We start from the raw sequence: 24,584 nt of genomic DNA on the forward strand, positions 1-24,584 counted from the left end.
CCAAGGAGCAGACGCAGAGTAAGACGGACAGAAAGGGCTGGGTTAGAAAGGGCTTTGAACGTCAGAGAATATTCTCTAGAGATGCTGGAGTCATAGCGAGCTGCCAGAAGTTAGTCAATGATTAGCCGTGATCACACATTCAGAAGGACACTTTGGTGGCAAAGGATGGATTGGGGGGGGGGGGGAAGGGGGGGAGGAGACACCAGGTAGCCCTTCCCCCGCAGGATACTGTGAGAGTCCAGGTGTGAGTCAGGAGGGCCTGCATCAGGGCGAGGAGAGAAGGAGGCGCTTTCAGGAGATGGTCCAAAGGTGAAATGGACAGATAAAAAATCAGACATGGGGCAGCTAGAGGGCGCAGTGGTCAGAGAACCAGTCCTGGAGTCAGGAGGACCTGAGTACAAACGTGGTCTCAGACACTTAACACTTCCTATCTGTGGGACCCGGGGCAAGTCACAATCCCAATTGCCTCAGCAGAGAGAGAGAGAAACAGAGAGACAGAGAGAGGGAGAGAGAGAGAGAGAGAGAGAGAGAGACAGAGACACAGAGACAGAGAGAGAGAGAGAGAGAAACAGAGAGAGAGAAACAGAGAAAAAGAGAGAAAGAGAAAGAAAAAGAGAGAGAAAGAGAGACAGAGACAGAGGGAAAGAGAGAGAGAGAGACAGAGAGAGAAAGAGAGAGACAGAGAGAGAGAGACAGAGAAGAGAAAGAGAGAGAGAGAAAGAGAAAGAAAAGAGACAGAGAGAGACAGACAGACAGACAGAGAGAAAAACAGAGAGACAGAGACAGAGAGAGAGAGACAGAGAAAGAGAGAGAGACAGAGAGAGAGAAACAGAGAGAAAGAGAGAAAGAGAAAGAAAGAAAGAAAGAAAGAGAGAAAGAGAAAGAAAAAGAGAGAAAGAAAGAGAGAGAGAAGAGAAAGAGAGGGAGAGAAAGAGAGAGAAATAGAGAGAGACAGACAGAGAGAGAGACAGACAGACAGAGAGACAGAGACAGAGAGAGAGAGAGAGAAAGAGAGAAAGAAAAAGAGAGAGAGAGAGAAAGAGAGAAAAAAAGAGAGACAGAGAAGAGAGAGAGAAATAAAGAGAGACAGAGAAAGAGAGACAGAGACAGAGAAAGACAGAGAGACAGAGACAGAGAGAGAGAGAGAGAAAGAGAGAAAGAAAAAGAGAGAGACAGAGAAGAGAAAGAGAAATAAAGAGAGACAGAGAGAGACAGAGACAGAGAAAGAGAGAGAGACAGAGACAGAGAAAGAGAGAGAGAAAGAGAAAAGAAGAGCAGTGAAAGAGTGAGAAGTTTCTCAGGTTTGGGGAGAACCTGGGAGCATGTTAGGGTCCTTTACAGTAACAGAGGTGGTGGGAGGGAAAGGTGATTTAAGGAGGAAGATACTAATTCTGTTGGGGCCATGCTGAGTTTGAGATGTGAATCTCGAGCTATCTGAAAGGCAATTAAGATGTGTTTGGGGCTGGAGAGCTGGATGTGGGGACGACCTCTTAGAAATGGTCATTAAATCCTTGAGAGCTCCAGAGATCACCAAGATAGAGGAGCTTGGGTCAGAGAGAGAGGAGGAGAACCAGGAGGAGTGGGATTCTCCTGTCTCTGTAGACTAGCAGCTCCCAAGAGAGAAGACTCCGGGTTTTTGCCCTTGCCTTGCTCCTCCCCATTGGGGATGGTCCTGTCCTCTCCCATATTTGCTGCCCCTTCCCCTCTTACTTTGTGCCCCTCTCTAATATCTCCCCGTGCCCCCTTTGATGTGGGAAAGATTCCTTTCTCGATTCCCACTGTGTGGAAAGGTGAAGAACTTACAGCTTAAGCACATATGGATCAGAGACTGTTAACTGAAGTAGATCAGGCCTCTAGGCCCCAGTCACTTGATTTCAGATTAGCACTGGACTGCATTCCATTGTCCAAGGAAGGAATTAAGGGGCCGAAGCTGTAGATCACCTTTTCCCCTGCATTCCACTGACCGAATAGGGGGATAAAGGTTTATGCAGCCAATCACAGCCTGTAAAGGGTGGGATTTGGGGGCTTCTTTGTCTGAAATGTATAAAAGTAGTCAGCATCTTCAAGTGAATGACTCTCCTCCTGTGGGTATCCTTGCTGTCCTTTTGAGCCCACGGGCCAGGACCGGCCGCATCTCGAGATTCTAATACATTCTTTCAGTGCATCATTTGGAGGACTCCTGAGTAGGCAGTTTGGGTCGGTGCAACTGCCCCAAACACCCCCTCTCCTAGTTAATAATGTAAATCACCCTTTAACTCACAAATCCTGGTCCCTTTGAATTCCAGTAGAAGATCCTGTCCCAGCCCCACCCGGATCTGAGCCAACTTTGGGGCTACACCCAAAAGCCCCTTGAGCTAAACCTCCCGTTATAAAAGGGAGATGCTGGGATCTCCCTCTTTGCAGAAATCCCAAACATGGTAGCCATGTGAGGATCCTCTGTCCATCGGACCCTCTGTCCGGTGCCCTCCTTATCTCTACCTTCACCTATCTCCTTACTTCCAACCCCCATAATAAACCTCTCTTATCAATCTAGCTCTCCAGCCAATAAATGCTTTTATTGGGGACTCGCTACTAGACCCCATTTACCCCATATCCTTGCGCCAAATCCAGGGGGATGGCAGGGGAGTTCCATTTGGCTCCCGAACCTGCCACTAGACCTCAACTAAGCCCTAATCTCATTTAGGTCCCCAAATCTAGACTCAACACCTTTGCCCTGCTGCCATCCATCTGCAGACTTCTGCCAGGGCTGCAGACTCTTTGCTCCGGCCTTGATTTCCCTCCTGCCTGTTTATTTCTCTTATGATAAACCTCATTTTCACATAGTTTGGGGAAGCTGCGATTTCCTATTGACGATCCACAGTATCAGAGAGAGGTCAAAGGGAAGAAGGATTGAGAAACAGGCCCCTGGATCTGGAGTTGGGGGCGATGGGTCACTTTGGGGAGAACTTGGTGGATTTGGAGACTGGAGGCCTGTGTGTCTGTGGCCCCCACAAGCACCGCCCCACTCCACACTCCCCCTCCCCCCTTAGTCTAGACAGTATGGAAGGAACTGTCATAAAATAGCGATAAAGAGGAATTAGGAGCCTAAGGGGAAGTAATTGCCTTCTCAGCTAATGAGAACCACATCCAGAGACTGTGCTAGATTAAGAGAAGCCCCAATAAACAGCCTTCACTTTGCAGAGTCTGCCGTAAAACCAGAGAAGCATGGGGCTAACAAGGTGGGATCCATAACTCTGAGATGACAGTGAGTGCACCAAGCCAAAGGTCACTCAGGTCAGGCTCACTCGGGCCACCCTCCCCTAGGACCCCAAGCCCTGCCCCTGGAGCACTGCCCACGGCAATCCAAGTTCCCTCAGTGACTCCGTGGGATTCTGTCCCACTGCCTCCCTGTTCCCCGCCTCCATTCTCCGGGGGTACCACGGAGGCTGGTCACTACGGGGGAGCCAGATTCCCTGGGAACTTACCTGGGGAAGAGCTAGGACTTGGGAGAAAGGGATGGGCCTTTATTTGGTTTCCACAGATTATGAAAATAAACTGGAAAAATGAGACCAATCAGAAAGTTGAAACCCACCGGATGTTAAAGATTAATCAGGGGTGGAGGTTAGTTATCTCCCTGCCAAGATGTAAACTCCTCTAGGGCAGGGGCTGACTCCCCTTATCAGGGGTGGGGGCGAGATTTGGAAAGAATCTCTTGTTCTTTCCTCTGGCTGGAAAGTCAGCTCCTTGGGGGCAGGGGCTGCTATGTCATGAGACATCCAATTAAGGGAGGACTGGGAGGAGCGGGAGAACGGCCCCTCGGAGAGGAAATCAGTCCGGCCTCTGGAGTTTCCACGGTGTGTCAGCTCCCCGGACCCCCACTCTGGCACGAGGGCAGTCTTTGGGGCCGTCAGCAGTGACCACCGGACTTCGGGGTAAGATTTCATTCTTACATAGATGACGTAGGAGAGGGAATCGTTTTAGATGGCGTGAATTATGTTCCTTACGGACGATGCATTTCAGAGGGCACCGCGGGAGGACTGTTCTGTGGTTGGGGAGGGGGCTGTCGAGGAGGCTGGGAATAAAGAATTAGGGGACAGAGGGTGGAACAGAAGACCGGGGGAGGCTCTGCAATAGCGGGAATCACTGGCACGGGAAGGGGAGGAGACGGGGAGGAGAAGGTTCATCACTGAGTGGGAGAGAGCCATTCCTTTTCCCAACATCCACGCGCTGTGGCCAAACAGCTCACACGATCAGGGGCGAGGTCCCTTTGGACTATCCCAGCTCACTGGATTGCGGCCTGCTCTCTCACCAGCCCTGAACAACAGCTCCAGCGTGGTTTTACTTCTTGCGTCTGAGGACAGTTCCTTTATTCCATAATTGGGTTCATCTGGCAGTTCCAGATGTTCCAGGCTCTGTGCTGGGCGGGCGGAGTCACCCACCAGGGAAACGTCCCTGCCCTCCAGGGCCTCCTCCCTGACCTGGGCACACAGCCAGATGCAGTCTCACTTTGGTGTCAGGCGAGCTGCAGCCTGTGGGTTCTGACAGACTGGACTTGGCTTTGGGCCCGTCTGCCTTCAGCCAGGGATCCATTGTGCACAATGACAGCGAGATTGTGCGGTGACCAATGATCAGACTTGGTTCCTCTCAGTGGCTCAGTGAGCCAAAGCATCCCCATAGACCTGGACAGAAAATGCCATCTGCAGCCAGAAAAGGCACCTAGGAGACTGAATGTAAATCAGCACATGCTCTGTGCACCTCTTTTTTCTCTCTCTCTCTTTTTTAATCTCTCCCATGGTTCTTCCTTTTTGTTCTGATTTTCTTCTCTCAGCATAATTCATAAAACAATGTGGATTAAAAACTAAAAAAAGAAATGCTTTTTGACTGATTTGAAAATGCAGAGATTCTCAGTTTACTGAAAAAAAATCGAAATAAGTCAACAGAAGGTCTCTCAAAGGGAGGCAACTGCACCAGCAGAGAAGCTCTCTGGCTTGGTGGGAAAGGAGCCAAAAGAAAGACCCTTCCCCATGTTAAGGACTGTGTGATGGAGAGAAGGTGGAGACAGGTTCCACTGTGAAGTATTGCTGCCCCCTGCAGGAAACACTCTGGAAGGAGCTCTTAAAATGGTCCCAAAGACACCCCTCTCCCCTCTCATTTCAAGGAGACAGAAATTAATGTCACAGGATCTGATGCAGCAGGTGCTGCTTTCATGGAATTTTAATTTAACTTTATTTATCATGATAAACGTAGTCCCCGTACTCCAGATGATAGCTCTCCCTGACCTGGGATCTGCCAGTTCATTTTGTTCTTTGTTTTAAATACGTTGTTCATTGTATTTCAATATAATCGGCTTTCCTGTGATCAGAGGAGTTACTTTTTGCATCTAAGTGGGGGGACCACAGCCCTCAGCTTGGTGGCCGGTCGTCCCTGAGGTCTGGAACCAAAGAAGTTCAGAACTCCCGCACCAAACTTTTGCTTCTTCTCTGGTGCTTTCCAATCGTGTGTCTGTGGAGGAGCCGTCCAGTTGTTCTGACTCAGTTTCCTTAATTATAAAATGAGGATAATGGCTTTTTGTTCTCCATTCCCCCATGGCCGCTGTGAAGAAAGCACCCATGAACAGGGGGGCTCTGAGGGTGAGCTACGACTCCTGCCAGCCTCGGGAAGGTTTGCCCAGGGAGCGGGCGCTGCCCGTTGGAACCGAGCCACCCACACCAGGCACAAAAGGGAACTCAAAGGCCACTGTCTTTTCCTCTCAGACACATAGCAGGAAGGGGTCTTCCCACCAAGCAAGTATTTGCCCCAATTATCACTCTGGAATCCCAAGAATCTCCTGAGCATTAAGAAGGCTCCAACACTCTAGGCTGGTCCCACTTGGTCCTTGATACTTTATTCCTTCTTGCCCCTCTGGCCTCCATACAGACTCCAGACCATCTGAGCTGCCAGGCCGGCTTCCGTCTTGTCCAGTTTTTACTTTCTACAAGAGGAAGCTTTATACCCGGGAAGCTGGAGAGTGACTCACCTGGAGTCCCATCCACCCTGGGGATGCTCTTAACGATTTCCTGTTACAGGGATCGGGGGTCCCACTCATTTTTAGAAGAAGATAAGTTCCATCTCTCAGGGATTTACTTTGAAAGTCTCTTGGCTTTTTTCTTATAAATGTTTCCCCTTGAAATCCATTCTCTGACTCGGATACTCCAAATGCACCTAAATCTGCCTTCCCTGGGTTGTTTTGTCAGAGAAGGGTCAGCCCCAAGGCCCAGGCTGCTAACACAGAGCGGGCACTGAAGGCCAGACAGACGAGACCCTTCTGGCTCCCCATTGCTTTGCATGAGAGTGAAGGCAATCATCTGCTCTCAGTCTGACTGTTGGACTTAGGGATTGGCAGGAACTCCCAGGGGTCACAACAACTGAGAAGGTTCTGGGAAAATCCCAATCCTGACGCCCATCAGGCCTCCGGAGCTTCCATTCCTGCTCTGGGATCTTTTAGGTGAAGTCTTTCCTAGGTCAGGGACAACAGTACAGGCCAGGGCGAGGGACAAAAGGTCAGTCCAGGACATTTCCTGATCCAGACTTCTTGGGGAAATGGTTCTGCTTTAAGGCAACAATTCAACAGACATGAATTGAGCACTTATGTGTCAGCATAAGCAAACAAAGGAAGCAAAGGAGCAAAGGAAACAGAAGAGAGACAGAGAGAAACAGAGACAGACATGGAGAAAGACAGAAACAGAAACAGATACATAGAGACAGAGAGAAAAGAGACAGAGACACAGAGATAGAAAGAGACAGAGATGCAGAGACACACCCAGAGAGAAAAAGAGACAGAGACAGAGACACACTGAGAAAAAAGACAGACACAGAGAAAGAGACAGATACATAGAGACAAATAGAGAAAAGAGACAGACACAAAGAGAAACAGAGACACATAGAGATAAATAGAGAAAAGAGACAGAGAGACAGATTCAGAGAGAGAAAGGGAAAGAGAGAGTCCTGCTCTTAAGGAGCTTGCCCTCTGATAAATGGGGAAACTACACAGAAAAGGGAACTGAAAATGGGTGGGGAAAAGAAGTTCCTCATGAGGGATGGTGGCAATGTCTGTAGAGAAGCCCAGCTAGGGGAGGGGGGAACCCTGCAGGCTTTGACCCTTTTATTCTCCACTCATACATGGATCTGAGCCTATATTGGCCCTGAGCTGGCTCCTGAGACTTGAAGCATGCTATTTTTCACTTTCATTTTTCTCTTTTTTTCAAGTCTTCTATGCAAAATGACTGAGATGGAAATGTTTTCCATAATTGCACATGTATATCCTATATTGATTATTTATTATCTTGAGGAAGGAGAGAGTAAGGGAAGGACGGATAATATTTAGAACTCAAAACTTTAAATAAGAATGCTAAAAAATTGGGGGGAAAAGAATAAAATCCATTATAGTCTCAAAAGATCTAATGGTAAGTTCTAATAATCAAAACTTCATGGTTTTAGGTGGGTTCTGTTATTAAGGATCACATATACTTGATGTAGATGAAAAAAATTCAAGGGTTTTTTATTTTTTATTTTTATATTTCTAGAACAAGCCACTTTTCTTAGGTCAGCTCTGAAGAGCTTCTTCCTTCTAGAGCTAATTCTTCTTTTTTTAAAATAGCTTTTTATTTACAAAACACATGCAAAGATAGTTTTCAACATTCACCCTTGCAAAAAATTGTGTTCCATATTTTTTCTTCCTCCCTTCCCCCCACACCCGCCCCTAGATGGCAAGTAATCCAATATATGCTAAACATGTACAATTCTTCTATATATATTTCCACAATGATCTTGCTGCACAAGAAAAATCAGATCAAAAAGGAAGAAAAAATGAGAAAATAAAAAGCAAGGAAACAAACCAAAAAAAAAAGGTGAAACTGCTATGCTGTGAGCCCCACTCAGTCCCCACAGTCCTGTCTCTGGGTGCAGATGGCTCTCTCCCTCACAAGTCCATCGGAACTGACCTGAATCACCTCACTGTTGAAAAGAGCCAAGGCTGTCAGAATTGATCATTTCATAATCTTGTCGCTGTATATGATGTTTTTTTGGTTTTATTCACTTCTCTAGATCTGCTTTTTGATACAAACTCGATATAAGATAGAATCATGATATTAAGAACACATAATTCACCTGAAACTCCAGAAAATTTCAGTTATTGCATCACGAGGGCCTGACCTGGAAAATGAGTCTTTGTCTTTTTCTTATTAGATGTTTCTTTCTTTTTTTTTTTTTCTATTCGATGTTTCAAAAAGAATTTACATGTAAAATTCTTAATCTCATTTTGAAAACTGTCACATTTTTCACCAAGTGGCATCTGCCACTACCCTTATTAACATAATGAGAGAACGTGACTGGCGACCCACCAGTTGTGAAGTTTCATGGTCTCTATTCTTTGTGACAATTCAAACTGATTCCTCCCCATCCTAGCAGTTTAACTTCATCAAAAATCACCCAGAGGGTTTAGCGTCTTTTACATTTGTCCTTGCCAAATGAGGAGAAAGACAGCGTTTTGTCTGATTTCAGACGTGAGTCACGGGCAGCCAATTACGTGACACGGTATCCTAATCAGCCTCAGAATTAACCAGACGGGAGAATATCTTACTCACCGAGACGGAGACGGAGACAGGACGAGAGAGTTCTAACTTCACCTTTACAAGGTCATTCTCGTCAGGCCGTTTCCAGAATATCAGGCGGTGAGACCCCGTCAGAATCCATGCAGGTGCTTGGGTCTATGACATCAGAGGCTTTAGAGCTAGGGAAGCATTCAGCCTGGATCAGAGTCTGACTTGACCCAATAATAATCTTTTTCTGCGTGTGCTCAGAGGGTCCAAGCCAGCCGATGGACACCAGTGGAGGTGACGATGTGCAAGCTGATTCAGAGCTACTCGCATTTACAAATGGCCATCACGCACTTTTGCCCCTGGTGTGTCTGGGATCACCCATCACGCTTAACTGAACCTGGGATCCCTTTTGTGCCAGCCCTTTAAGAACTAAAAAAGTTTGGCTGCTGATAGTTCTGGGCAGGAATGGCTGGGTTTCCTTGGTCACCCAGAGACCCGTTTAGCCTGACATAGAGTTCCCACTTGTTCACAAGTTCATACCCAGTGAATACTTGGTTCATAATAATATGAAAACAAGGGACCTTGCTTTTATAGGGTTTGATACTAAAAGTTGCAAAAATTTTATCTAATATTTATTTATATATTATAAATGATAATAAATATATAATAAAAAATAAAATACAGCATCATCGGCTGGGTGACCTTGCTCTTGAGGACCCAAAATAATGCATCCATGAGAAGGAGTCCCAGGGTGGGAGAAACTAAAGAGTCAGTCGATGGTCACCCGCTCTCGTTGGTCAAGAGGAAGCAGTCTGCGGGTACAAAAACCAACTGGGGGCTCTCCAAGGCATCTCACCCACATTAGGTTTAGACATGGAATTGGAGTAAAACGGGATGGAGCTACCTTTGTGGCCGTGCAAGTGAGCTTCTAAACTAGGAAATAGTGCTTCCGTTAAAGTTTGAAGCCTGTTAAAAAGGCCTATTATGAGAATCATCTCATTATCCTTTTCGATTTATGTAAAATGTCAAACTGATTCCGATCGGAAGAGAGCAAGGGCCCAGAGGAATCATTTCTCACCCAGAGAACATCAGAATCTGACTTTTGTCACAGGTTCCTGACTCCCCTGCAAGTGCTCAGGCTGACAAAAGCATTAAAGGCACAAGTTTATTTAAGGCAATGATGAGCTCGAAGTGCTCACGCCTACGCCCTTGGAAAGCGACCATCAGCTCCATTTTTCTTGTCCAGGCCCCACGGATCTTCGGTGTCTACACAATGACTCCTAGGTCCCGGAGGCCACAATGACTGGTGTGGACACTCGCCTCCAGTTCCGTTGGAGGCTCTCTGGGCGGCCTCCCCAGTCCCTCTTCACAAATCTGGCCCCGTGTGGCTTCCTCCTCCTGGTCCAGATGCCTCAGTGGGGATGTTCCCACAGCCCCATTCTGCCAGGATGTCCTTCCTTCCCACATGGGGACCTTCCCTATATTCTTCTCTAAAATGTAATGTTCTCTGGGAGCAGGTTTCTCCGGGGGCTTCTGGGAGGCCTTCCTTTTAGTTCCATAATCACCCCAAATGCAGCCAGGGATTAAAGTCCTTTACTGTCTTATCTCCTTCACTTGGGGCTGGGCTAGGTTTCTGGAGGCCTTCGGGGTCTTGGTTCCCGTGCTCTCCACAGAACAGCCTGCCACCACTTCTCTGTCCTCCTCCGTTCTGCCCTCTGCCGACTCTGGCTTCTGAATCTCCCAGACTTCCGAGGTTTGTGCTTGAGCCTCCAGCCACAACAAAGGTGGCCGATGGGATGAATCCGTCTCAGCCTCCCTTGTCCCTTCTGGCCCTGACAGCTCCTCCTTCTATGCCCCTCACTGAGTATACACCCATCCTTCTATCACTGGGAAACCATTATCTGTTGTAGGATTAAATCAATCAATGCTAAACTGGAGTTAACCACTGTCTCCTTGTAAGGCTCCTGTGCTCTCCCTCCGGGGACCGAGGCCCCCAAGCTCCCTTCCAGCCCCAGGCAGGAGGAGCCTCGGTGCCTTAAGTCCCAGGGCCATAGACGTCCGCCAGGAGCCGGAGGAGTGGCCGGGATCAGGAGCAGGGAGGACGTTGGGAAGTGTTGCCCTAACGCAAAAATCAAGAAATGATTGTGGGAAAGCCCAAGATGGGGGGAGGGGGAGGAGGCGGGCGAGGTCCGAGGGGGCCGGCGAGGCCGAGGGCTGAGCCCCGCCAGGGCAGAGAATACAGAACGGGCAGACTGAGTGCCGGCAGCTGCGGGCTTCTCTCCCGGCCGCAGGAAGCAGGCTGAGTTGTCCCGGTCCCCCAGGGTCTCCTGGGGCGGCCCCGCTTTAGAAACGCTCCCTTTGGCCCCGGCGCGCACGGATTGCAGGAGAAGGACGCGCAGAATCCGTGTCCTGCGTTCGCGTCCTCCTGCCGTTTCCCGATAAGGGGGTGGCTGCTCCTGTCTGTCAGGAGATGCTCCCTTAGTTCTCTCATCCCCCTTCCTCCCGGCCCCCCCGCCCCCCGCGGCAGGTTCTGGGCCGTGTTCCTTTAAGTGGCCCCCTCCCCCCGCCCCGGCAGCCCCGCTCTGCCAGGTAGCCTGGGCGCGGATGCTGCATTGCGCCGGCCGGCCCCCTCCCCCCGGCTCCGCGCTGCGCGAGGTCTCCCCGCCGGACTGCGGCCGGTGAGCGGGGCCGGGTCCCGGGGGCTTCTCACGTGCGGGGCCGGGGGGAGGGCGGAAGGCAGGGACATGGGGGGAGGGGGGTAAGCCGCTTGTTCATTTTCTGGGCAGGGGCGCTCCCGGGAGCCGCGAACTTCAGCTGGGGAGCCCGAGCCTGAAGCCCCAGAGACCGAGCGAGACGCGCCGCAGACAGAGCTGACTTCAAAAGGGAAAAGACAAGGGCACCGACTCCTCTCGGCCGGAGGAGGAGCCCCGCTCCGTTGGGGTAAGGAGGGGGCTTTCTGCTATGGCTAAAACGGGCTGTCGGGGGGCCGTTGCCACGCTGCTTCCGTGGGCCCCGATTCTGGCGCTTTGCTGCGCCCTCCCTGCCCGGCTTCGGGGGCCTCTGCGCCGTCTCTGGAGAATCGTGGTCCTGATCGGGGTCCGACAGGGCCCCGAGTCTTCTGGGCACAGACGTGGCCGCACAAGTGGGAGCGCGGCTGAAAGTCGGCGGCAGGGCCGAGAGGAGGCCGGGAGGAGCACAACTTGCGCGTCTGCCCCTGACCCGGGAGCCGGTCCGGGAAGCAGGGGGAGCAGCTCCGGATCCAGAGTCGGGCCCACCTCTGGGTCTCTCCCGGCTGGAAATCTGGGGTTCTGTGCGCCCGCAGCCACTCTCACCCCTCACACGTGCAGAGCAAGAGCTCCCCCCTCCTCCCTGAAGCCTTCCTGATGCTTCATCCTGCGGTGATGGGATAAGGGAGGGTGAGGGAGAGGGAGGAGGTTTTAGACCTCCAAGATGGAAGGACCGCGGTACCTTCAGAGAGACAGGGACTCCCAGAGGGAAGGATTTGGGGGGAAGGGCAGGCAGAGTTTAAAGCTGTGAGGGCAGACTGAATAGAGGGGAGACTGAGGCTGGGGTGGGGGCTCCGGGGTGATGAGCAGGAGCAGCAGGAGAGAAGAATTCTGGGCCAGAACCTTGGGACCCCCCCCCCCCCCAGTTAGGGGCAGTGATCTGGAGCATGAGCCTGCAGGGATGGGTGAGAAGAGGGGGTGAGGGGAAGGACCCCCGGGGTCATGCAGACCCAGAGGAAGGAGATCCCTGTGGGAGGGGCCAGCAGGGGTCGAGGAGGATGGGGATGGAGAAAAGTCCATCTCATCTGGAGACTCAGAGACCGCAGGTCCTTTGGAGGGAGCAGTTTCAGTGGAAGGGTGAGGAGGGAGGAGCCCACTTGGCTTTTCCAAGACTTTGGTCATCACCCTGGGCGGAAACTGGAGGCATTCCCGGCTTAGTGTTTTAAGGTCGGGTGAGACCAGCGTGTCTGAAGGCAGTAGGGAAGGAACTAGAAAACTGTAAAAGGGATGCTGGGGGAGGCGGGCTGCCGAAGGGCATGGGGAGGGAGGTGCCATCTGCCGGAGGGCCCGGTGGGAGGACTTGTCCCTTGTCAGAGACGGGAACCGAGGCAAGACTAGGAGAAGGTAGCAAGGGGTCAGAGACAAGGGCCAGGGAGCGCCCACCGCAAAGCCGCCATTTTCTAAATGGAGCCAGGAGGGAGCGTCCATTTCCCAGAGGACGACACGGGGCAGACTGACTCCAAACCCAAGGTGCCCAGAGGAGTCGCCTCCAAGCTCTGAAGGCAAGACTCAAGTCCACGTGACCGCCATTGACTCTGGTGGGGCCGGGGGAGGCGGTCAGCTTGGGCTCCATCCTCCAGACACCCCCCAGAGTGGGGACCTGCGCGTGGCCTAGTCCAACCCCTCCTTTTATAGATGGCAGTCACTTCCCCCCACTCCTCCCCAAGGAAAACCCCGCCAAACCGGCCCACCCCGGGCGCCGCCTGGCTACAGCTTTCCCATTCGTGGCCCTCCATTGAGAAAGACACCCATGGGTTACCGAGAAGGACACGGAACCAGAGGCGTCCGGCCGTGCCGGATCCGAGGGCTGCCGAGCCTTTGCTCTGCCTTCCCCTGTGTCCCCCCCTGTAAAACGAGGGCGGTTGGCCCAGCGCAGGCCTAAAGCCCATTCCAGCGCGAAGCCAAACTCTATCAGCTGCTCCACGAATGGGGGCGGGGCCTGCAGCCGAGGTTCCTTGGGCCGGAGAAAGGGGACCCGGGGCTGCGCGGGCTGCGCGGGCTGCGCGCTCGGAAGATGCTTGGGAACGCACTGCGCAGACCCTCCTCACTCCCCTTCCCTCCCGCTAATAACAACACGCATGTGTGCGCTCGGGGCTGGGGCAGGCCGCCGTTTCTATGGTTACGGAGCTCCCCCCCCCACCCACGCTGCCTCTCCGTGGTCCCGGAGGATAGATACGTTTTCTTAACGGTCTCCTCCGCTCCCGCCCATTAGGCCGCGTCCACTTTATGGGGGGGAGAGGTCTCCCCGAAAGAGGAAGGGGAAGGAGGCAGATCCTCCCCAACTGGAGCCTGCAAGATTATATTTGCATGGAGGGGGCGGGGCGGCTCCAGAGGAAGGCTGTGATTGGGTTATGGTAAGCGATGACTTCTCCCCGCCGGGGTCCGCCCCTCTGCTCCTGCCTGGTGGGAGGGGCGAGGAGTTGGACTGGAAGCTTGCTGAGGGCTTCCCACTGCAAAAAAGAAGCTCTTGTCGCGTAAAGTAATCTCTGCCACCATCCCTTCCTTTGGCAAATGGGGAAACTGAGGCCCATAGAGAGCAAAGACCAAAGCAGGCTCCTGTGCTGTTTTTTCCTGTCGGAAGTGAGCTGCAGGTTCATTAGGAGCATCTCAAACTCTTCTCCCAAGGCCTTGACCTGCTAAGGAAAAGTCTCTAGTCTTGGAGGGGACTTTGATAAACATTTGCTGATTGAGCACTACAGGGAAGAACTTAAGGGATGTGGGAGCTGATGGCTCCCACGGTGGGTTCAGCCACAGATCTGGAGCTAGAAAGGAGCTCGGAGGCCAACTCCCCCATGGCACAGATGCGCAAACTGAGCCAAATTGGTCTGCTTGGAAGTCACAGATGGGGCTCTTCCTGTCCAGCCCGGAGTAGGTACCCGAGGGACTCCAAGTGTGGAACAGAGCGCGGCTGTTTGCCAGCGTCTGCTCTCAGGAAACCGCTGCTGGAATGCTAAAGGGTGACAGTTAGGGCTCTGCTTGGGCCCATTAAAAAGGTCCCATAAAGGTTCTCTGTGCCGGGCCGGCTCCCTGGGAGAGGAGGGGAAGGATGTTGCAGAGCCCCAGACGGGAGGCCGAAGGGTTAAAGAGGAGGCACACAGTGGTCAGAAGCCGTCCTGCAGGGGCCGGGCGCCTCTGGGCAGTGTCCCATGGCAGAGAGCCCCGTGCAGCCTCCCGGTGCAGGACGGAACCCGTGAACTCCGGAGCCCTCAGTCTCTGCTCCAGCTCCATCCATTCCCAGGGTCCCGAGGGTCCCCAGAGCAGTGCGATGACCTTTCCCAAGGTCACAGGGAGCTGGAGAAGCAGGGAGGGAGGCAAGGGCCCTCTCCCTCTGTCTCCTTGGGCCGGAGCCCTATCTGAGGAGGAAGTGCTCTTGCCTCACCATTGTGGCTCTGCCCAAGTCCCACCCTGGCGGCTAAGAGCGCTGAAGAATAGCTTGGCGAGCTAAGGAGCCCGGGGGCACTTTGGCTGGCACGGGCCCGCCCTAGCCAGACCCTTCCTGCCCCCAGACACATGTGAGTCCCACAGGAAGAGGATGGGGCGGGAGAGGTCCCCAGAAACCACGGCCACACCTCTGCTTTCTCTTGGCGGCTCATTTTTGATGCTACTGATAGAGACTAAATTCTGTTTTTCACGTTTGACTTGTCCCACTTCAGACTGCGTAGAGGGAGAGCTGCCGGGGCCGGAGATGGGGGCCGCCCGGGTGCTCTGGGGGGGCCTGAGCTTGCTGCGGATCGCCTGGTGTCTTCTCCCCCAGACCGGCTACCTGCATCCCGATGAGTTCTTCCAGTCGCCCGAAGTCATGGCAGGTAAAACCCCTCGCCCCTAAGTGGCCGATCATTTTCTTTCTCTCTGTTGTTAAAACCACATTTATGGATGCTTTTTAAAAACCAGCCGGCGAGCAAACAAGGGCCGTTTAAGTGCCGAAGGAAGCCCAGGTTCGAGGGGCTCTGGGAGGCGATATCCTCTCAAAAACCACAGTTTCCTAGGCCCCCTCCCCCCCAGTTGCTGCTTTTACCAGTCAGAGGGTGCGTTTAATCCGGAGCAAAGGCACGGCAAAAAAAGGTTCCTTTGTGGCCCCCTCCCTGCACCTGGGCGCCCCCTCCCTGCACCTGGGGCGCCCTCTCCCACAAGTTCAAACACTGTCTCCCGGGAAGGGAGACTGAGATAAGGATCCAGCCTGGGAATCGAGCGCCGGTACATTGGCAGTGATTTTTAAAGTTCTCCCTGGGAGCTGGGCGTACAGAGACAAACCCCAGCCAATCGTAAGGTGCCCGCCCTGGGAGCCCTTCCCTTCCCATGCTACAGATACATGAACATAGGGTGCAGACCCAACTGCAGTGATGGGGGGGGGGGAGTTGGGAAAGGTCTCCCGAAAGGGGCTGCCTTTGACCTCGGCTCTGGATGGAGCGAGGGCTGGGAGCCCATGTGGGCGTACGCTCCCGGGCTCGCACAGACAAGGGCTCCCGCTCTGAGCTGTCCTTCAGGCAGGAGCATCCAGACATGGTCCCCAGGGGGAAGGACATCTCCTAGGCTCTCAGGGACATCATGAGGTGTGGTGGGAAGGGCAGTGGCCCCGGAGACCCGAGTGCGAATCACCAAGCCTTAGGTCTATCCCCTATTGCCTGCCTGGGTCTCAGCTTGCTCACCTGTAAGATGAGAAAATTAGACAAGTGACCTCAAAGACCCTATGAATGGGATCATGGCTCCATCACTCTGTCAGTAAGCATTTATTAGGTGCTTCCTGTATGCCAGGCACTGTGGGGCCTGCTGGCTACAGAACTCTGGAGGAGCCCCAGCCTGCCCAAGAGCAGTGGCTAGCGCCAGACTCTGGACTCCCCAGCCCCTTGGGCTCTGCGCCCAGACCCGAGAGGGGCTGAGAACTCGGAGAGGAAAGCAAAATTGCCCCTTTGTTTTCCATTTGGAATGTGGCCACACGAACATGATTGTGCGAAGGGGCCCCGAGGCCATGAAGAGCTGCCCCCTGACCCCCTCAGCCGCAGACTGGAGGAAAGGCCGCCTTAGCAGGGTTGGAGCTGGGCCTTGAGGCAGAGCAGAGGCAGGAGAGCCGGGGGACGGCCACGGCGAGTGCCTGGGGATGGGAGATGATGCGGTTGTGTGTGAGTGGGGCTCCTTCAGTCTTCTGAAGCCCCTCCTCCTCGTTTTACAGATGAGCAAATTCCAGGGTCCCCTCTCCACATCCTTTCTCAGGTTCTGCACCTCGGGGGCACTCGGGGTCCCTCGGTCTCAGCCGAGTCAGAGGCGCCAGGCCTCTGAGCTCCCACCACCAGGAGCTGGGGCCTCCCCTCCTGCCAGGGGAACTGGTTTTTAATGAATCCTAAGCATCTGTAGTGAAGTGGGCGGCTGTGCCCTCTGTCCCCGAGGCACAGCTCCCAAGTTGCTTGCCTGGTTTCTTGCCAGTGACTTCTGGGAGAAAAGAACCTCTAAACCAATCTGGGAGCAGGGCCCAGCCCACCTGGCAGGACGGAGAGGGCCGGGGCAAACAGCTGAAACTGGGTGAAGGGCAGATCCAGGCAGGGCCCTGGCCCAGCCCCCACCCTGGCAAATCACCTCATTCGTTATGTCCTCCTCCAGCTGGCCTTCCTCGTTAGAATGGGAGCTTCTCCAGGGCAGGGGCACAAATAGCTCTGGGAATGTTTGCTGATTTATTTGTTACTATTCATTTTTTCACCCCTGTGACACACCAGACACTCTGCTAGGTAGTGGAGACCGAGGCAAAAGGCAAAGTCTCTGCCCTGGAGAAGCTTCCATCGGGGGCCACATTTATGAAGCGCCTGCCATTCATCAGGCACCGGGCTAAGCGTTGATGATTATCTCACTTGAGCCAGGAAAAGGAAATATATGTATACACAAAACCAGTCCCAGGAAATAGAAGCTACACCCTCTGAGGGTCACCCTGAGCCCCTCAGACCTGATGTTACCCAACGGGGCCTGTATGCCCCTGCGGAGGGGTTTTTGGATGGGGAGGGTGGCCGCAATGCCAGTGGGCCAGTTCCCAGGGATTATTCCTTGGTCCATGGAAGGATCCCCACTAAGAGGCGGATGTTCCCGTCTGGGAACCAAGACCGATTGTCTTTTTTTGTGATTGATGTCCTTGATTTTGCATCCCTGAAGGATGTTCTCCGTGACTTTTCTGCCTGACCTCCTGCTCACCTGACCGTTCCTTATGGGAAGGAAACAGAAGCCGGCCGGCCAGAGTCCACCCCTGCAGTTGCCCCTTCCTCTAGGGCCCCAATCCGTCCCTGAATGGGGCTGGTGACGGTCTTGCTCGCAAGTGTCACCCGGGGTCTCGAGGGCCCCCAGAGAAGGAAGGGGTCCCGAGGGCCCCCAGAGAAGGAAGGGGTCCCGAGGGCCCCCAGAGAGGAAGGGGTCCTGTGGCCAGCGCAGCAGCCGCACAAGAGGTGGCCCACCCCCGCTAGGCGGGGGAGGAAGGGGGTCGGGGTCAGCCGTGAGGGAGGGGCTGCCAGGAGCTAGTTCTGCGCCCTCCCCTTCTCCTGCAGCAGGACTCGGCCGTGGGGGCGGGGCGGGACCCCCGGCTTCCTGCCGGCGCTCACTCCTTCTCTCTCCTTTGCCAGAGGACGTGCTGGGCCTGGAGGTGTACCGGCCCTGGGAGTTCCTCCCGGGCTCCCCTTGCCGGAGTGTGCTCTTCCCGCTGCTGACCGCCGGCTCGGTCTTCTGGCTGCTGGAGCTGGCGGAGCAGCTGGGCCTGTGGCCGGGCGCCGTCAGCGGCTACAGCCTCCTGGTGGGGCCCCGCCTGGTCTTCACGGCGCTCTCCTTCGGCCTGGACTGGGGCGTGTACCGGGCGGCCGCGCGCTGGGGGGCCGAGCCCTGGCGCGCGCTGCTGCTGCTGGCCGGCTCCCACGTCACCCTGGTCTTCCACACGCGGACCCTGGCCAACGCCGTGGAGGGCGTGCTCTTCATGTGGCTGCTGGTGCTGGTGGCCCCGGGCGCCGACGGGAAGGCGAGCTCGCGGCGCGGGGGCCCCGGCTGGCTCCTGGGCGCGCTGCTGGCCGCGGGCTTCTTCAACCGGCCCACCTTCCTGGGCTTCGCGCTGCTGCCGCTGCTCTTCTGGGCCGGCGCCGGCGCGCTGCCCCCGAGCGCCAAGGCGCTGGGCCAGAGCGCGCTGGAGCTGCTCCCCGGGGCCACGCTGGTGGCCGGCCTCTTCGTGGCCGCCGACACGTGGTACTATTCGTGGCGCCTGGGGCTGGGCCCCGGGCCGGTCCTGACGCCCGCCCACTTCCTCGGCTACAACCTGGACCCCCAGAACCTGGCGCGGCACGGCACGCACCTCCGCCTCACGCACCTGGCCGTCAACGGCGTCCTGCTCTTTGGGCTGCTGCACGTCTCGGCCGTGATGAGCGCGTGGAAGGTGCTGAAGGAGAGCGTGGGCTCGCTGGCTCAGCTCCGGGCTCGCTGGGCGCGGGCCGCCGGCGGCCTCCCGGACAGGAGCACGGTCCTCCTGCTCTTCTACTTCGTCCCGCTGGCCCTGCTCTCCCTCTTCAGCCATCAGGAGCCTCGGTTCCTGGTGCCCCTCCTGGGGCCCCTCACCCTGCTCAGCAGCCAGAAGGGCCGCCCCCTGGGCCCGTGGAGAGCCGCCGCGGTCATTCTCTTCAACGGCCTCGGGGCCCTGTTCTTTGGCTGTCTGCATCAAGGCGGCCTGGTCCCCTGCCTGTCCCACCTGGAGCGGAGCATCCACTCCCCGGGGCTCAAGGGGCAGCCCTCCCACTACACCCTGCTCTTCACGCACACCTACATGCCGCCCCGCTACCTCCTCCGCCTGCGCGGGCAGGAGCCGCCCGTGGAGGTCATCGACCTGGGCGGGGCCGAGAGCGGGACCCTCTGCCAGACCCTGGAGCAGCTCACCAGCCAGCCCATCTGCGACAGCGCCGGGGGCGATCGGCTCTGCCGGATCTTCGTGGTGACCCCCGGGACGGCCAGGGAGGCTGCGGCCGGCTGCCCCTTCTCCCTGAAGAACGAGACTCGGGTGTTTCCCCACGTGACTCTGGAGGACCCTCCCGGGCTCTCGGCTCTGCTGAGCAGCCGTTGGAAGGACTCCCTGGGCCTCTACATCCTGGAAGTGGGCGAGCAGAAGGGGCAGTGACCCTTCCAGAAAGGGGGTGGGCCTGCCCACATCTTGCCCTCCTCCCCTGCCCCACCCAAGTTCCTTCGTCTAATAAATGACGGGCGGAGTCCCCCGAGGGCGCACCGACAGACTGGACAACACCCTGGACAGCACCCGGGACCTGTATGACCAAAGCGAGCGTCCCTCCCCGTCCCAGGCCAAACTAAGCCAAAGTCGAACTGAGTCGAACTGTGTCAGCCCGGCTCGTCCCCGGTTATGGGCTGCATCCCAGGCCCTCCCGTACCGTGGGAATTTCCTGTCTGAGGAGACCCGGGCCACTTGAAGTCCCCTGAGGGGGCTTGAAGCTATGTCACAGGAGGAAAAATTGGAAGAAACTTAGAATGTTGGGTCCGGACAAAGATGGTGGGCAGGGGACAGTGGGAGGCTAAGGGAGAGGGTCTAATGGGACCCGATACTGTCTGGATACATTTGAAGGGCTTTCTTCAGTTGGGGAAGGGAGTGGGCCGGTAAGATTTCAGCCCAGAAGCATCCCTGGATGGAAGAGGGGAAGGAGGGGCCTCAGTCCAGTTAGTTCTTATTTTGCAAATGAGGAAGCAAATACCCAAAGGAGTCAAGTGAGTTGCCCAGTAAAACCTTTTTCTTAATTAATGGGTAGTGCCTGGTACATAGTAAGTGCTTAATAAAGGGGATGTCCATCCATCTACCTGTCATTCCTCTCTCCATCCCATCTTCCTGCCTGTTTCTACGTGCTAAGATGGGGTGGACCACCCTGTGAAGCGTCACTGCCGATGAATTATAACCAATAGACTTGAGTTACAGACCCCAGGGGTCATCTAAGTACTACAGCATTCACCATCCCCTTTACAATATCTTCAATAAAGGGTTATCCAACCTTGACCACCTCCATGATGGGGATCTTACTACTTCATCTGGAAGCCCATTTTCCTGTTGGACTGTCAGAGCAGGGAAGCGGTTCCTTAGGGAGACCTTAACTCTCACCCTGGCTTAATCTCCTGGGGCTAAGCAGCACAAGTGCACTCCCTTCTCCACAGGAAGCCCCTCCAAATATCTTAATGATGCTGAGAAGCCTTCCATTCTTCAGGCCAGAAACATCCAGTTCTTTCAAACCTTGCTTGACATGAGTTGTAGACTGCTCCCCCTCCTCAGGATGTCTAAGTGGGGTGCAGATCCAACCAGAGGATGGGTAGTGTAGAGGGAGTCGGGCTAAATGATCCCACAATGATCCCGTTTCCTTCCCTTATGGAGACTGAGTGGAACTTTGCACCTGCCAGGCCGGTCCTTGTTTATTCCTAGATAGGATCTGGACTTATCTCTCAGCCAAAGTCCATGGTCTCTCAGTCAAGGTCACCTGAGCTGAGCTGGCCTGAGCTAGGGGCCAGACAGTGGGGGGAAGCCCTAGTGCTGTGCTTGTTTGTGAGAATTCTTCCTTCCTGAACATGGACCATACATGGGTGTTTATGTCATGCATGTTATATGCATTATTCAAAGCACTTTGGATTTGTTCTCTTTATTATATTCCTTAATGCTTCTCTCCCCCAGTAAGACTGAAAGGAAGCTCGTGTTCTATGTTCATTAAATGTGAATTTACTTTTTTTGGATTATAATGAAGTCTCTTGTCACTGACTGTAGAATAACTGGAGGAAGGGAACACTTTTGCCAAGGAGGAGGGGCAGAGCAGGGAAGGGGCACCAGACGTGGTCCGAGAAAACAGAAGGATCTGGGAAGAGATGAGGGAGGGAGTGCTGGACACGGGGCAGGGCAGAGCATGACCCACGTGCACACATTCAGAGAAGGCTCGTGAACTTAAAGGATGCAGGCGGGCTAGACTGCCTAGAATGGGCCAAGCGAGCAGGAGAGCAGGAGGAAGTCTCCACACTCACTGAGCCAGATCCCGAGTTTGTATGCGAGGCTGCAGGAAGGGGTGCGGGGAAGATGAGTTTGATAGCTACGTGACAGACTGGGCAACTGGTCCTTCAAGGCAAGGATTACCTCCACGTGGGGACTTCCCATAGGACAGCAAGAGATGGGCTATTTCCCTTGTGTAAAGGGGCCATGATTGGTCTGAATGGACCCATGTACCATATGCCTTTGGGGGAAAACTATAAGCATTGAACTGGAGTAGAAAAAGGGAAAGGAGGTAGCAGGTTAAAGGCACCACATTTTAGGGAAGTGGGGAGCCACTGAGTTCACCGAACACCTGAATGAGACTAAAGCTCCAGGCTTGCCAGAACGTGGTTGTCTGGGAACTCCAGACAGGAGGCAGTGTCCACTCTCTGCTCCACTCGACTGGGCGGGCAAGTTTCATTGAACCAAATGAAAGTCAAGGTTGGCTTAGCCAGCAGGGGATGTGGGAGCTGGCCCAAGATGGCCGCTGAGTGTTCGGGAGAAGACCCAGAAATGAGCAGGAGGGGCAGGGCAGGGAATGCCACCCCCACCCTCACCCCCTGCCCTGGGTGCTCTTTAGGAGTTCTCAAACTTCTCACTCAAGCAAGAGCCCTCCCACCCCCACCCGAGACTGGCCAAGGTTTCAATCAGAGGGTGGAGCTGGATGAGCTCCAACCCTTCATCTTACAGAAGTGTAAACTGAGGCTCGCCGGAGCTCAATGATCCCAGGTAGCGAGGTCCCCTCTCCACCACCGTTCTGCCTCCGGGGGAAGTTTGCTCTTAGGTAACCCTAGTGAAGCTAGAGATGAGCAGCCCCAGCCTCTCCTGGTCCCACTGTTCTTATAATTCAGAAATGAGAATTTTGTCTCAGTTGCCCCCACTGGGTCAGGAGCTGACCTGGAAAGCTTGGAAGACAAATCAGCTTGCTCCTGGCCCCAGCCCTCCCCCTCCGCCTGGGTCCCCCCTTCCCTATGCTGCCCAGGTCCTTCAGAAAGCCTGGGACACTCACGCACCACCATCCTCGGGTCCTGGGAAAGGTCTTGCATGGCCAAGCAGTCCCACCACAAGGAGAGGGGAAATGGGCCACCAGAGAGATGCGGGACAATGGGACAGCTCAGGACTGGGAAATGGTTCGTGTGGGGGTGTGTGTGTGTGTGTGTGTGTGTGTGTGTGTGCCCGTGTGTGCTTGTGGTAGTCGGGGTTCTGGGGAACCATCTACAAAGCTGGAGGGCCACCGAAGGAAGAGCTGCCTCCCAGTTCCTGCAGGCAAAGCTCTGGTGGCCCTCGAGCACCCTGTGTCTCACCCACTCAGAGCCCTTAATCTGGTCCAAACAGATGCGGGAAGTGAGGGCCACGAAGTCACCATCACAGGTGACTCGAACTCCGTGCTTTCCAGGAGGGAAGCGCCCAATGCCAGGGTCAGTCTTGGCTGGCAGGGAGGGGGGCAGGGGCAGGAGCAGGGTCCCGGGAGGGACTCTGGGGATTGGACTGTGACGGCAACAGCTCAGAGGCGGCCAGGCCACGGGGGCCGCCCTGATGAGGATGGTCTGGGCCAGAGACATTTCAGAGGTCTGAGGGCTTAGTGACTGACTGGAATTAAGGGCAAGGGGGGAGGGAGTGTCAGAAAGGATGACCGAGGGGCTTTGGAGCCCTGGTTACTGGTGCCGGGTGGGAGGTTCCGGCAGATCATTTCAGGAGAACTGCCCCGCAGAGAGGAAAGGCACTAGGACTTCTGGTTGCCTGTACCTGTTCTCAGGGAAAGAACCTCTGGAAGTGATTAGTGGGAGGCTAAGTAGGCCGAGAAAGCCCGTTGTAACCCATCAAGCGTCACCAAAGAGAGACACCACCTTACACCGGGCTTCACTGGGCCCCAATTACCTCGGACCGGCCGGGCCACCTTCAGCCCCCGGTCCTCAGGGAGGGGAACCGAGAATGAGGAGCCCCGAAAAGGCAAATGCAGGTCAGACCTTCCTCCCTCCTTCTCCTCCCTCCACCTGAGCCAAACCGAACCCTTCACGGGGAGGACGGCCCCCTGCTGGGCATCCCTCAGGTGGCAGGATGCTCGGGGTCACCTTCGCACAGCCCAGGCTCGCGCTGAGCAGGGGAGAGTGGGCTTAAGCCTGGGCCCTTCCTAGCTCGGCAATCCTACACTCACGGCTCTTCACTTTGCGGTCTGCTTTATTGGATCGCACGCTGGCCTCCGGCCCCAATTCCTAATTTCTCACTCCCAACCCCAGAGTCCAGGGAACCCACGGGAATCCGCGCAGGAAAAGAGCAGACCGCATTTAAGGCGTACCTGAGCGCGGCCCGGCCCCCTCCCAGGGTCCTAAGCAGAAGGGGCAGATGAGGCCCCTCATCCACATCCACGCCCGCCGCAAATCCCAGCTCCACGGGGCGGGCGCGGGGAGGGTCGCCTGGGACAGCGGGACGCGCTCCCCCCGCGCAGGAGGTCCTCGGGCCGGCAGAGGTCGTGCGCTCGTGGCCTGCCGCCCCAAACCTCCCGATCACCAGTGGGCGCTTTTAAAAGGCCAGCGTCGGACGGCTGAAATTCTTCTCGAGGTGAAAGGTGATAATGTCGCGGGAAGGGTCGAGAAGCCCCGGAACCGCATAAAGAGTGGCACTGCGTCCGTCCCTCCTCCTCTGTCCAGGGCGGCTGAAGGTCAAAGGAGTCCAGCAGAGGCCCCAGTCCAAAAGCAGCGGGGACGGAGGGCGGAAGGGCAGGTGATGTGAGGGAGGAGAGCCCTTCTGTTCTCGGCAGGGGAGGGGGCAGATGGCGCGGGGAGGCCGGCGGGGGAGGGGGGAGCGGCTGCCGGTACGGGGAGGGGCTCCCTGGCGCCGCGCCTCACTGTCTCGGTCCCCGGCCCGGGCCGCTCTTGCCCGCGGGCGGCGCCGGCCGCTCCCGGAGGGCGCGGCGGAGCCCCCGGGCTAAGGTGGCTCCGAGGCGCGCGGCGCGTTCCGCCGGCCCCCGCAGGCCCCGCGTTGCCTCCCGGGCCCCGAGCTGGGCTCGCAGCACCGCGAAGGCCGTGAGCTGAGCCGCGCGGCGGATGGGCCGCGACTCGGCCAGGCGCTCCACGAGCTGAGGCGTGTTGAAGAGCGAGTGCAGGAGCTGCCGCAACACCATCTTCTCAGCCCAGGCCGGCCCAGACCCCGGAGCGGACAGGGAGAGCACGAGCGCGGAGTGGTGACGGCACGCCGTCGCGGTCTGGTGACGTCACCAGCGGTGCGCCCCCCGATTGG

General features: G+C 55.5%; 2 protein-coding genes across 2 annotated transcripts; one reads left to right on the forward strand and one right to left on the reverse strand.

Moving 5' to 3' along the window:
- The first annotated feature begins 12,075 nt into the window (after positions 1–12,075).
- On the forward strand, positions 12,076–21,067 carry PIGZ (phosphatidylinositol glycan anchor biosynthesis class Z). Its single transcript, XM_051991751.1, has 2 exons — positions 12,076–15,147; positions 17,935–21,067. The coding sequence occupies exons 1-2, from the start codon at positions 14,874–14,876 to the stop codon at positions 19,458–19,460; spliced, it is 1,800 nt and encodes a 599-aa protein (XP_051847711.1). The 5' UTR covers positions 12,076–14,873; the 3' UTR covers positions 19,461–21,067.
- Positions 21,068–23,507: 2,440 nt separating this feature from the next.
- On the reverse strand, positions 23,508–24,566 carry NCBP2AS2 (NCBP2 antisense 2 (head to head)). Its single transcript, XM_051991755.1, has one exon. It carries the CDS (start codon positions 24,466–24,468, stop codon positions 24,190–24,192), a length of 279 nt encoding a protein of 92 aa, XP_051847715.1. The 5' UTR covers positions 24,469–24,566; the 3' UTR covers positions 23,508–24,189.
- Positions 24,567–24,584: the final 18 nt, after the last annotated feature.

The sequence above is a fragment of the Antechinus flavipes genome, chromosome 3 (assembly GCF_016432865.1).
Source record: "Antechinus flavipes isolate AdamAnt ecotype Samford, QLD, Australia chromosome 3, AdamAnt_v2, whole genome shotgun sequence".
Lineage (NCBI taxonomy): Eukaryota > Metazoa > Chordata > Mammalia > Dasyuromorphia > Dasyuridae > Antechinus > Antechinus flavipes.